The 13074-nt window shown below is 35.6% G+C and overlaps 1 protein-coding gene across 3 annotated transcripts; it reads left to right on the top strand.

The window, feature by feature from the left end:
* The first annotated feature begins 3301 nt into the window (after positions 1–3301).
* Positions 3302–12860, top strand: LOC107798825 (protein STRUBBELIG-RECEPTOR FAMILY 3). Of its 3 annotated transcripts, XM_075237273.1 has the most exons (18): positions 3353–3449; positions 3876–4067; positions 4138–4196; positions 4721–4847; positions 4930–5001; positions 5155–5220; positions 5326–5397; positions 5482–5553; positions 5642–5713; positions 5791–5856; positions 5955–6020; positions 8046–8461; positions 8870–9288; positions 10071–10342; positions 10772–10910; positions 11234–11370; positions 11452–11608; positions 12324–12860. In XM_075237273.1, the coding sequence occupies exons 4-18, from the start codon at positions 4750–4752 to the stop codon at positions 12417–12419; spliced, it is 2220 nt and encodes a 739-aa protein (XP_075093374.1). In that variant the 5' UTR covers positions 3353–3449; positions 3876–4067; positions 4138–4196; positions 4721–4749; the 3' UTR covers positions 12420–12860. The 3 variants fall into 3 exon arrangements, with proteins under 3 accessions (XP_075093370.1, XP_075093374.1, XP_075093371.1); XM_075237269.1 differs by lacking the exon at positions 4138–4196 and having other exon boundaries at positions 3302–3449; XM_075237270.1 differs by lacking the exons at positions 3353–3449; positions 4138–4196 and adding an exon at positions 3470–3660.
* Positions 12861–13074: the final 214 nt, after the last annotated feature.

Here is a 13074-nt window from a genome sequence, read left to right as displayed (position 1 = left end):
TCCTTCCCCGACCACGACCATGACCACGATTGGGGCCACGTCCTCTTCTACGCTTAGCTTGGTGGAAGTTCATCTCATTCACTTCAGGGAATGGAAAAGAACCAGTAGGTCGACTTTCATGATTTTTCATTAATAGCCCATTATGTTGCTCGGCTACAAGAAGATGTGAGATAAGTTCAGAATACTTTTTGAATTCCATCTCTTGATATTGCTGCTGCAGGAGCATGTTCGAGGCATGAAAAATGGTGAAAGTTTTCTCCAACATATCATGATCAGTAATATTATCATTACGTAATTTTAATTGGGAAATAATTCCGAACATAGCAGAATTATACTCACTGATAGATTTAAAATCTTGTAGCCTTAAATGAGTCCAATCATATCGTGCCTGTGGAGGAATGACCATCTTCAGGTGGTCATATCTATCTTTTAAATTATCCCACAGTATGACTGGATACTTTAACAGTAAGATATTCCATTTTTAGGCTCTCATCAAGGTGATGACGTAGGAATATCATTGCTTTGGCACAGTCTTGGTTTGATGCCTGATTTTTGTCCTTGATGGTGTCTGCCAGACCCATCGCATCAATATGAATTTCGGCATCAAGCACCCAAGACATGTAGCTTTTGCCCGATATATCCAGGGCTACAAATTCAAGTTTAGAAAGATTTGACATTATTTAGAAAAAGAAAGTTCGTACCTGTGATACTTTCAAAGTATTTGCTCGAGATGGCAGAGTCTCGTGCTGATAACGTGTTATAAAATAAAGACTGTAAAGTAAAGACAAGTATAGAGAAAAACTGATATATTATTCAAACTTCAAACTTATGTACATAATGAACTGAAAACTCCTATATTTATAGAAGAAAGGAAGCAGCTGCGAGACTTTTCAGGAAGCAACTGCACGGCTTTTCTTTAGCTGCTTGTAAGCTGTCTGCATGAGTTGCTTGTAACCTGTGTGTTTAATAAGAAGCTGCTGCAAATCATTTCATTGAGCTGCTTGCAACCTGCCTGCATCAGCTGCTTGTAAATAAATTTCAACAGAGTACTAAATTATCTATAGCGGAGTAATAAATGGACCTCTACAATATAATTATTTTCATAACAATAGAGTATTAATTTCCATAATTTTCAAATACGTAGAATTGTATACTGATTTCATTTTAATATTAATTTAAACGTTATCTCTTAATCATTATAGCGAAAATATCAATAGAATACTATTCCCGCTCTTTAGGTAACTTTTACTGTTCTAATTGAGTTACTTTTTATTACAAACGATCGTTTTATGACTTTGCTATACTAAAGGGAAAATCGAAATATTATCCTTGAAATTACTTTAAATAATTATGTACAAAGCATACTAAACAAATTATTAACTACTATCTTTTAACTGAAGTTTGTTTCCCTATATTATCTACAAGAAACAAAGAACTAGATAGCCCACCAAGTTATCAGTTTCTTGTACTTCATAGTTTTGGATGGAATAAAGGATTATTCTTGGGTTTAAAAGGTAAAGTAAAGTGAAGTGAAGGCTTAAAATTAGGAAATGCAATTCTAAGATGCTTTGACAAAAAAGTTAAGAAATAGATTCTGCAAAAAAGGATACGTGTGGATAATAAAACTAATCTATTATATAATAAAAGAAACAAATGGATAACCTCTTGTAAGACTAAGTAGTGTTTTTGTTTTGCTGCAAAAAAATGCTTTTCTTTCACCCCTTACAAAATACTACTACTACTGAAATTCGTGTTTATATAGCCCATGAGCAATGAGAGGGAGGAATAGAAGAACTGAAGACTTTCAATAAGATTAAATTTTTTTTATTTTTTTCACCTGGTGCTCGATACTAATATTGGGTCCTACGCGTTCCCTAACAAAAATGACCCGTGACTTAATATTTAAATTTCGAACCCGGGACCTCTAATTAAGAATGATTACTCTCAATCACAACCTTGATGGCAAGATTAGAACTCTATTTGGACACGTCTTAAAAATAATTTTTTTTTGTTGGAGCACGCACAGTAATTGGTGCAATAGCATAAAATGTCAAAATAGACATGCCTAAACTATGGTGGCAGCCATGTGAGCTTTTTGACGTTCTACCGACATCCTTTTCAACATACAACATGACCTACTTAAATACATCAAACATAGTACATTAAATAAATTTCAGAACTTAAGATTAATTAGAAAATTGCAAAATCATAAAGACTAATTAGTGGGCGTTTGGACAAAAAAAAAAGTAAAATTTCTTTTCCAAGTGAAAATGATATTTGAAAATTAGAGTTGTGTTTTGACATAAATATAATTTGAGTTGTTTTTGAAGTTTTGTGAGTGATCTGAGTGAATTTTAAAAATAACTTTTTGGAGTTTTTTAAATTTTTGAAAAATTCAAAAATTCATTTTCAAGTGAAAATTAAAAATTTTATGGCCAAACATTGATTTCAAAAAAAGTAAATTTTTTTCGAAAAAAGTTAAAAAAATTCTTATGTCCAAAAGGGCTCTTAGAAAATCATTAGTAGTTTTCCATATTAATGAAAAAGCAATAAAATATGTATATCTCTTGGACCATTGGTAGAGAAGAATAAGCAAGACTTAAATATCAATTGTTGCGGGATCGTTTGGTTGGAAAGAAGTTATCTCAGGATTAATTATTCCGGATTAGTTATCTCGGAATTAGTTATTCACCTTTTTATAAGGATAAAAAAATACTACAATTCCGGTATAACTAATCATGAGATTAATTATACCGCAATTTTTTACCTACTAAATATGGAATAAACTCTTCTTAAATTTAGTCCGAGATTAATTATTTTTTATACCTAGTACCAATCGAGACCTACTAATAAGAATAAAACCATGGAATTTTGGATCCTATAATTTGGTCTAATAAAACAAACAAAAAACAATTAATTTACTAAATCAAGAAAATAATTGAAAAGCAGCAAGCACAGAAAATCATATAGGTTGCCAGCCTGAGCCTATTGCAATTTCCATTTGTTTTACCTTTATTTTCTTTCGTTTTCTCTGTCCCCTTCCCAAAATTGGCGGCTATAATTTACTACTCATAATTTACTGTAAAAACTCCGATTTTGACTACTCTTAAGTTAAGAAAAAGAAAAACAACAACCCATCTCATCACACGCGCCATCCGGCGCATAGAAACCACGCACTGAACTTAATAGACCGTTAATCGCATAACGACAATGATTCCACGTGTCAGTGTAAGTAAAAAACAAAACCAGGCGTTGAATACGCGAGTGGACTTGAAAATGCAGATATGTATGTATTAGAATTACACTTTCCTAATGTCACACACATTGTCCTTTTTTAGAAAGAGAAAAGAGTGGAGAAGAAGAAGAAGCGAAGAAGTCTCTCTTCACTGTATTTTCTCTTTGCAACTTTTCACATTTAGCTTTTTCTTTTTTCCAGCTATTTGCAAAAGGTAAAGGATTTTCTCTCTCCAGATTTACAACTAATAAGTGTTTCATTATTTGCCCCTGTTAAACACAATGCTTGCTTGCATCTTTAGTTTTTTAGCTCTTTTTTTGTTTTTCTGCTCAATTATCAGAGTAAAAGCCTCTTCTTTTATATGAAATAATGATGCTTTTCTCAGCTTCATTCTCATCATTTCCACATAATTCACTTACTATTTGGTGGGTATTTTGTTCTTGTTATTTTACTTTTATATTTACCTTCTTCAACTGTTCAAAGTTAGTTTCTTTTCAAGATTTGTTTGTGTACTTCTTTTGTGGACGCTTATTTTGCTCTTTGTTGTTGTTCTTGTTATTGTTATTGTACTTCTTTTTGTGTTTTAGTTTTTGGGACTTGAGTAAGATATTGATTTTTTTTTCTTTTCTTGTTATTCCAGATTGGAAGTTTTTTTATGTATTGGCTATGCAGAGTGTTTTTCCAAAGAAAGGGTAGATTGAAGAAAAAGGTCACAGCTTTGGATCAATGGGTGGGAAGAGATCTATAATATGTTGCTTGAATTTGGAGATCTTGGTTTGGTTTCTGTTAATTTTTGCTTTTCAACTTTCAGATGAAACTGACCCTGGAGATGGTAAGGAACAAACATTTACTAAATTCTGAGTTGTTTTGCCCTTTTTGATTGCTCACAAAATATTATGTAGAAGGAGAGGAACGCTAATTTCATGTTTTGGACAATGCTGGTTAGGGAGGAACTGATTTGGTAAGCTAAGCTAGATGTTAACTTGAACTCTACTGGGTTCTTAATTCAGGGGAGGAGCTGAGACTTACTAAAAATGGTTATATGAATCCTCTTTATCCATTTCCTCTATTCAAGAATGAATTTAGGAATTTCACTTAGCTTCCTGAAAAACTTGCACGCCGCAGTTACCAATTACATTACAATAGAAAGCTATCATTAATTTAATTTAGAAGAGAAGGAAGGGAAAAGAAAGAGAAGCAAAGGAAAAAAGAGGAAATCAAGTATTGACTCCTAATACCTAAGTTTTTGGGGGGCTATGGATTCCCCAGGCGATATGTGGACTCTGCAGATGCCCTTATTGTCCCAAATATCGACTAAAATGCCATCTTGTTTTCTGTAAACTTTGTCCTTTGGCTTTGTTTGAAGTTAGCATTCGTCAATTGATCGCATCCTAAGTTTCTTATTCGTTCATGAATCAATGCCTGGAATATTTTTTATTTAGTTTGAATTTTTAACTTTGACATTTTCCTTTTCTCCTGGTCTAGTTGCTGCAATTAATGCTTTTCATGCTGCCATGGGATCGCCTTCCCTTCCTGGGTGGGGTATCAGTGGAGATCCGTGTGATGGACAATGGCAAGGGGTCACATGCAATGATACAAATATATTAACCATGTAATTACCTTTCATTTGCTGCAGCATTTCATGGATATTTGGAAGTCATAATTGTTAATCCTTCTAATCATGTTCTTTGCAGTAAACTGAATGTTGCTAACTTGGGAGGTGAACTAGGGGATAGCTTAGCAGGGTTTTCTTCCCTCCAAACGATGTACGCGCCCCACGGATATATCTCCTTTAACATAATACTCCATTTGATTGTGTCTTGCGTGCATGTGCCGCATATTATGTGAATGTTTCCTTTCTAGAGGTATCCTTTATTGTGTGACGTGAGGTCAATAATTGTTGCAACATCTTGTGGCAGAGATCTGAGTAACAATCAAATTGGCGGAACCCTCCCATCCAATCTGCCAGTTACATTGCAGAATATGTATGTATTATGATTTCCCTGGAAGGAGAAATAGAGAGAGAAGCATGAACTTTTACAGCTTCACTTTTTGAGCAAACCATTTGACAGTCTTTACCCTTTTGGCAGTTTTCTTTCAGATAATGAGTTGATGGGAAGTATCCCTACTTCTTTATCTTCCCTAAATCAGCTGTCAGCAATGTGAGTTTCCAGCTTGTAATTTAGATTGGAGATTTTCCATTATCATAATCATGGTTTTGCTCAATTATACTTCATTTTTCTCAGGTCTCTCAACGGAAATCAACTGAGTGGAGAAATTCCTGATTCCTTTCAAGGCCTTACAGCATTGGTTAATCTGTATGACACTGAAGCAAAAGCATTTATAATATTGCCATAGATGTTTTTTAATTGTCCATAACTGGGTGGATTATTTATATTCTGACAGTGATTTGTCAAGTAACAGTTTAAGCGGAGCTTTGCCGTCATCAGTAGGAAACTTGTCCTCCTTGACCACTCTGTGAGTAATTCCACTTTTTGTTGATTTTGTTTGTTATTTATGACCAATACAAAAATAGCTAATTTCTTGATCTCCAGACGTTTGCAGAATAACCAGCTTTCTGGAACTCTTGACGTTTTACAAGATCTTCCCCTCGCAGATTTGTACTCTTCCTAACTATATTTAACTCAAATATTATTTCCAGGTCCTTAGAATGATATAGCATCTTACTAGTATCTCCCCATCTTTTATGTCCCTCCAGGAATGTGGAAAACAACCTGTTTTCTGGGCCCATACCTCAGAAGTTGTTTTCTATTCCCAATTTCAAGTAAGTACATTTCACTTTCTGCCTTTCTAATATTGTTCTTTATCTTCCAGCTTGTAAGCTACACTATGTTCTTGGCCGCCTATTACATTTTGATGCCTCTTTGTTCAAAGCAATCTTCTAGACACACATTCAGAAACTATTGGAACACAGTCATTGTTGAAGTTCGATTTTTACATGACAAGTTGCTCTCTATTTTTTGTTAATATCCTCTTTCTCAATTCTGAGTGACGTTGTCAGTAACAACCTTGATCAGCTTGTTATTCATGGAAAATTAAGGCAGATAAGAGCTGAAGGACTACAACCATTAATATACACTCAACACTTCTAAAGCTGAACCACATGTATCATCTGTACCCAGCTTCATATTTGCGACCCACTTCAGACCATACTAAACTTTTAGTTAATATACTGGTGAATATCGAACTCAACAAAAGAGAGCATTTCCTGTTCAACATGATAAGACTTCAATAGGCGTCATCATCTCATTAAGTACGGATGAGGGGAAGAGTTCAGAATAGCTTCTGTGACAGACGCTAAGTTTGTTAATTGGCAATATCAAATGCAATTTCTGTCGGCAAATTTCTCAATTTCTAAACCTATCTGTTTAAACTTTTTATGTCCCTATAAACTTCTGTGCTTTTGTGTGTGTATGTGTGTGTGCGTGTGTGCATGTAAGTTTGTGAATCCAAGACCTTCTTTATTCTCTATAAGCTAGAAAAACCTTGTTCTGAACTACAACACTCTTAGTAATAAGCAAGAAAAAATATTATGAAAGGTGTGTAATATGCTAGCCTGTGTGTTAGCTGCACCTTCTTCAGCCATAGCATTTTAGAAAATGAAGCTATTCAATTTGAAGAACACTATTTTCAAAACTGTTCTTCTGGTTTTGACACAGAAAGTTACAGCAAATGGGTTTTATCATGGGATAAGCAAGGGACTTCAGTTCAGTGGAGTCCTGTGTTTTTCAAGTCTCATTAGTCACTTGGTATTTGAGAGCATGTTGGTGATGAAGACTGAAGTATTTATGGTGGATGTGTCTGATACTATGTACATTTTAGGTTTTCAATTTGTTGATAGATGAAGAGGATATGTACGACTGTCATTGAGGAGTGCAAACTTATGGAAAATGACATTGTCAATATACCAGTTCATGAGCTTTTATTTTTTCATAATTAACTTTTGGGGAATTAACTTGTTGGCCAACTACAACAAATTATGAACCTTCTAGTGACACTAAATACTAGGAGTTATGGGATTCAAACTTAAATTCGCTGAGCAAATGCACAACAGAATTAACAATTACCGGAGATGTGACATTTTGAAAAGTATTTTTACGTTGCAAATCCAGATTATGTTTAACGGTTATGACGCTGACTTGGATCAGAATTGCTTGTGCGCTCACAGCATAAACGACAGCTTGAGGACTAGACATAAGAATAATATCAAACTGCATGAGGTAAAGTAGCTAAAATTTTTGACATCATAAGCACCATCACCTGGAAAAGAATATTCCTAACACTATGCTGCGCAAATTTTTAATAGTTGGATATAAGAGCACCTAGCCTCCACAATAAATTGGAAAGATGTGACATCTACAGGCTAAGGAGTGTAGTGTGCACAAAAACCATGAAACACCCATGGTATGATGTTTCATATCTGTCAAAAAAAAGAAAAGAAAAGAAAAAGAAAGATATTTCGTAACTTATATGGTTCTGTCGAGCTGGATCATGGTTACTTTTTGGTCATATTTAAGTTCATATGAGTGCAGGCTAAAATTTACCCAATGTTTGAACACAGGCTTGGATCATATATCTTATTGTTGTTTAAATTTGTTTGTGTGGAAATTTGATTTATTGAATGATATTAGTAAGGATAATTGGATAAATACTGATCCATGCAGGGATGACGTATCAGTTGTTTCATCCTTTTACTCCAAGTGTCCTATAAATGTTTTGATTGACCTTTGATTACAAACAGATGGCTAATGCTGTCCTTTTATTTGCTAATTTTGTTCTTGTCGTGCAGAAATGATGGAAATCCTTTCAACAGTAGTACTGCTCCTTTGCCTCCACCCACTTCTTTAGCAGCACCCCCTCCAGCAGGACTAGCACCACCCTTTTTTAAGCCTCCAACTTCAACGCAGACACCACCAACTTCTGGAAGAAAACCTGGAAAACAGGCTGATGGACCAACAGCAACTGCAGAACCCAGTTCAAAAGGAAGCAAAAAGTCTGTTAAAAGGGTAGTCTGGATATCCATTGTAGCAGTTTTGTCATTTATAATATTGGTTATAGCAATCCTGCTCTTCCTGCCAAGATGCCTCAAGGATAGGCAAGAGAATAATTGGTCCAGACGGCATGAAGTAGCTCCTTTTGTGGGGTCCAGGGAGAATCGTAGAGATAATGGTTCATTGGTCCAACTTGGACATGATGTAGAGAAAGGTACTGCAAATTATTAAAACCTCTTAACTATTTTATCGTGTGTATTGTTCCCTATCAGAATTTTTATTCTGTGTATTGATGCTGGTGTTCCTTAGTCTGACTTTTCTCCTTAGGTCCTACAGTGAAAACTACTTTTCTTTAATTTAGGCTTTATTTGAATCTATGGACTTTATATCTAAGCATGCATTTAAATCGACAGTGGTTATCCATGTTTCTTCAAATTATGTCAATTTATAATCCTAGTGAAATAGTCCAAATTCTCTATTTACATCATCATCTGAAATGCCCTCTAAAAAATTTCATAAATTTGAATATGTTTTTGCAACATTTGGAACTAAAAAGCTATGAATGTAAAACCCCTCACTCTCCAGTCTTTGATGATAAGTGAACTTAATATGTGTTTAACAGCTCCTCCTCTAGTGAGGCCAAAGGAAGAGCAACAACTAAGAAGACCGGCTCGCGCTCCCATGCCAGAGCATGAGCAGGAGGTAAATGTGCAAAACATGAGTGCAGTGCCAAAGAAGGATACTGGTGAGATAAACCTAAGCAGAATTGATATTGATCTATTGGCGCCGCCACCCCCCCCTCCTCCACCTCCTCCTCCACCACCGCCACCCCCTCCACAAGAGAGAGTTATTGTGAAGCCAATTGCACCTGCTGAAGATAGTGCCATGAAGTTTCCAACCAGACCACTTCCACTAACTTCTGTGAGATCTTACACAATTGCATCTCTTCAGCAATACACCAACAGCTTTTCTCAAGATAATAATCTGATTGGATCAGGAATGCTGGGAACTGTTTATAGGGCAGAGCTTCCAAATGGAAAGGTATAAGATATGATTGAAATCAATATAGTTCGATACTCGAAATTATTAACTGTGTTATCCTATCCCTGCTAGATTATCCAGAACCTAGATAGTTTTTTCTCTTTTCAACTTGCTTTCTTCGGGGTCTTTTTGACTGATCTTCTGTTAGCATTAGAGAAGCTTCTTAATCTGTAGTTGCATCACGTGGACTGGTCTTGTATATAAGTGCTTAATTGATTAAGAATTATTGTCACACTGGTCAAATTATGTGCAAAAATGGTTTGCTGGTGGAAATCCAGAGTCTCATATTTATAAGGGTAAATAGTATTTTATAAATTCTGGTAAAAGTGAAATGACTATCAATTGCTGCATCAGGTTTTTCTTGTTACATAAATTTTCTTCAGGACGTTTCGTGGTTCTTTCTAGTCCTATTCCTTTTCTCGGTTTTAAATTAACCGTTAAGTGGTATTTTATTCCACTAGCGAACTTAGTTGATCAGATTTAAAGTGAAAATCAACTTTCTACCTGTATAAGCTTATCATCTGAGTTGGTATCCCTAGTTTTGTCCTTTGCTGTATTACAGGATCTGCCAAATACTGATGCATCTTTTTCTACCAAGAAATTATCTTATAATCAGAATATACAACAGTTGTGTTGATTTTCTACATAAGTTATTTGTAATGTACATGCATTTCTCTGGCACGCCAAATCTCACTATCCATTCCATTGCTGACATTAAATTGAATCATTTGGTGGTTGCAATATTTTACATCTAACTCTTAACCATTTGAATGCTTACACAGTTACTTGCAGTCAAGAAGCTGGACAGAAGAGTTTCCAATCAACAGAAGGATGATGAGTTTCTTGACCTAGTAAACTTGATTGACGGAATTCGTCATGCTAACGTTGTCGAGTTGATGGGCTATTGTGCGGAGCATGGTCAAAGGCTTCTGGTTTATGAGTATTGCGGTAGTGGAACACTACAAGATGCACTGCACTCTGATGATGAATTCAAGAAACTACTTTCATGGGATACCCGCATCAGGATGGCTCTTGGAGCTGCAAGAGCCTTGGAGTAAGTCAAATTGTATACAGTATATATGTATGAACGATGAAAAAATCTGATGGTGAAGATGCTTTTGGCAGTGATCTATAAGAAGTTTCTGCAAACAGCAGTAAATCATAACTTAGCCAGTAGAACATTGCAAAAAGGTCAAATCATGACCTAATTATTATGGTCCTGAAATTTCTTGCCTTAATGGTTGGAGACAGTAGTTATAATTGCTGTGTTTCGCTTTATACTACTATTTCTTTCCTCTGCATGTGTTCATGTGAGGGACTAAGGGAGGTTGAACACGATAATGGAAAGAAAAAACCATCACCCCCCTATGGAGTATTAGGAGTGGGATTGCTAGGTTGTATGATCTTAGATTTGCATGACAAGTGAGTTAGAGCAAATGTTGAATCTGATGTATTAACTATTTGTTCTCTTCGTGCAATGAAGGTATCTCCATGAGGTCTGCGAGCCGCCTATTATTCACAGAAACTTCAAGTCTGTCAATCTTCTCCTTGATGATGAGTTGGCTGTGCATGTCTCTGATTGTGGTTTAGCTTCACTGATATCATCAGGTGCTGTGAGTCAGGTAACTTTCCCATCCTAATGTTAATTCTGTATTACAAGTGTGGAACAAAGTGGAACATTTGCCTTGGGGAAATCAAATACCAGGTTTATGCTGGAAGTGAAGATATGAGCTGAATATACAGTTAAGAAAGGAGTGTAGTGATGATCAAAGTGCTTCTAAATAAGACATTGGAGTAGAGCAGTAAGAACTATGACTGATGTAAATGGATGAAGTCATTGTTTAGAAATAGTTGATTCTGGAAACTTACCTTTTCTTATATTTCTTATGCATTACGTCCTTAAAGAATTCGAAAATAGTATAAGTGATGTTGTACTTATTTTCAGTTGTCAGGACAACTTCTTACGACCTACGGCTATGGTGCCCCAGAATTTGAGTCAGGGATTTACACTTCTAAGAGTGATGTTTACAGTTTTGGCGTGGTGATGCTGGAACTCTTAACAGGCAGAATGTCATATGACCGGTAAAGCCATTTGCGCCCCAATGAGTAAATTTTGTTACATCTTTTTCTCCCAGCTATTCATTACATATGTACCATATTCAGAACTCGAAGTCGAGGAGAGCAATTCTTGGTCAGATGGGCAATCCCTCAGCTACATGATATTGATGCCTTGACGAGGATGGTTGATCCTTCGCTCAAAGGAAAGTACCCACTTAAGTCATTATCACATTTTGCTGACATAATATCCCGCTGTGTTCAGGTGAGTTCTTTTTGTTCTTTCTCTGACCACTAAAACTAGTCCGCTTACTTCTGTGCATCAGTTGATCTCTGAATGGGTCACATAGCCAGGCTGTCCTTTCTCTCAATATTTATACAAGTATTTACGCATAATTTTTTTTTTACAAGCAAGTAATTTATCCTAATCTCAACTATTTCATTCCTTGATCAAACTTTGGGTACAAACAAAGAAAATTGTAACATGTAAAATCATTAATTTCTTATCACTGGAAAAAAAGGAACTGTACTGCGTCAAAATGGGAGTTGTAGATTTACGCAGTTCGCTTTTGTCTCTATTAATCAGTAGAATTTGAAGTGTCTACCAGTTTAAGGACTTCTTTGAATCTGTAGTATGAGTGTACCAGGTTTTAGGCATAGTTAAAGTTGCAAGGACAAAAAGCGGAAACTTTCCATCTTTCTAAAAAGATTGATGTTTCGAGATCGTTTTCTGCCCAGGTGTCTCATAATCTCTTCGTGACCCAGTGAAGAGTGTGGGTTTGTTGTAGTAGAAGCAAACAACACTTGAAAAGTCCGAATCAACTAACGATTTACTGACGACACCACATTCACCAAATTAAAGCTTGTAGATGCAATAGATGTATATATTACCTTTGCCTTCCAAGGATGACTAAGATTTAGCTGTTGTATAGGCTTTGCCTTCACATATTGCTTTAACTATCTTTGATATTTTGTTGCAGCCCGACCAAGAGTTCCGGCCACCAATGTCAGAAGTTGTTCAAGACCTCATACAAATGATTAGAAGAGAATCTCCTAGTAGATCCGACGAAGAATGACTTGAACTAGACATGCATTCTATAGCAGATTCAGCCGTGGAGTAACCAAAACTTCAAGATTTTTTACTTCGTGAGGGATTTAACTCGAGCTGAGATACTTGGATCCAAGATTTTGAGGCTGTTGTAGATGCAGTGCCCTGCTACCCGAACTTCATACCTCTGAGACACAAGGCAGGCTAGAACAAACAGTGTGATTTCAAACCAGCACGGCTCGATTATCGTGATTCTTAGTACAATTTTTTGCAATCATTCTAATGTTCATTTAGGCTAAATAGAAGCCACAATGCATAAAATGCACTAACCCCATTGTTTAAGAGCTTATTTATTATGGTTGTTAATTGGTATGTCTGAAGTTGTAAATCTTTATTTGTTCTGCTGTACATTTTCATTTGTTTGTACAAGAATATTATTCTTCACTCTTTCAACATGGACTTGCTGTAACACTTTCTTCACAGTTATTCAATTGTGCAATGATGGATATGGTCAATGGATATTCACTTTAAGGTTGTTTCAATTTAGAATTTCTCCAAACATTATGTTAATTCTTATAGGAGTACTTTTTAATAGCAGGTTAAACTACAGAGAGTATATGAGATTACCAATTAGTGGCCGGATTTATAATTAAAAGCATGTGGAGTAGTATTTAATTCTTTAC

Source organism: Nicotiana tabacum, chromosome 2 (genome assembly GCF_000715075.1).
Source record: "Nicotiana tabacum cultivar K326 chromosome 2, ASM71507v2, whole genome shotgun sequence".
NCBI lineage: Eukaryota > Viridiplantae > Streptophyta > Magnoliopsida > Solanales > Solanaceae > Nicotiana > Nicotiana tabacum.
Note: the sequence above shows the minus strand (reverse complement) of the source record. Positions and strands in the feature narration are given on the sequence as shown.

Excerpts from the sequence above, each read along its gene's own strand:
- LOC107798825 (XM_075237269.1), top strand. The coding sequence starts at position 3,962 with ATGGGTGGGAAGAGATCTATAATATGTTGCTTGAATTTGGAGATCTTG. Across the intron at positions 4,068-4,720 it reads TGAAACTGACCCTGGAGATG|TTGCTGCAATTAATGCTTTT; the intron begins GTAAGGAACAAA and ends CTCCTGGTCTAG. Across the intron at positions 5,221-5,325 it reads CCAGTTACATTGCAGAATAT|TTTTCTTTCAGATAATGAGT; the intron begins GTATGTATTATG and ends CCCTTTTGGCAG.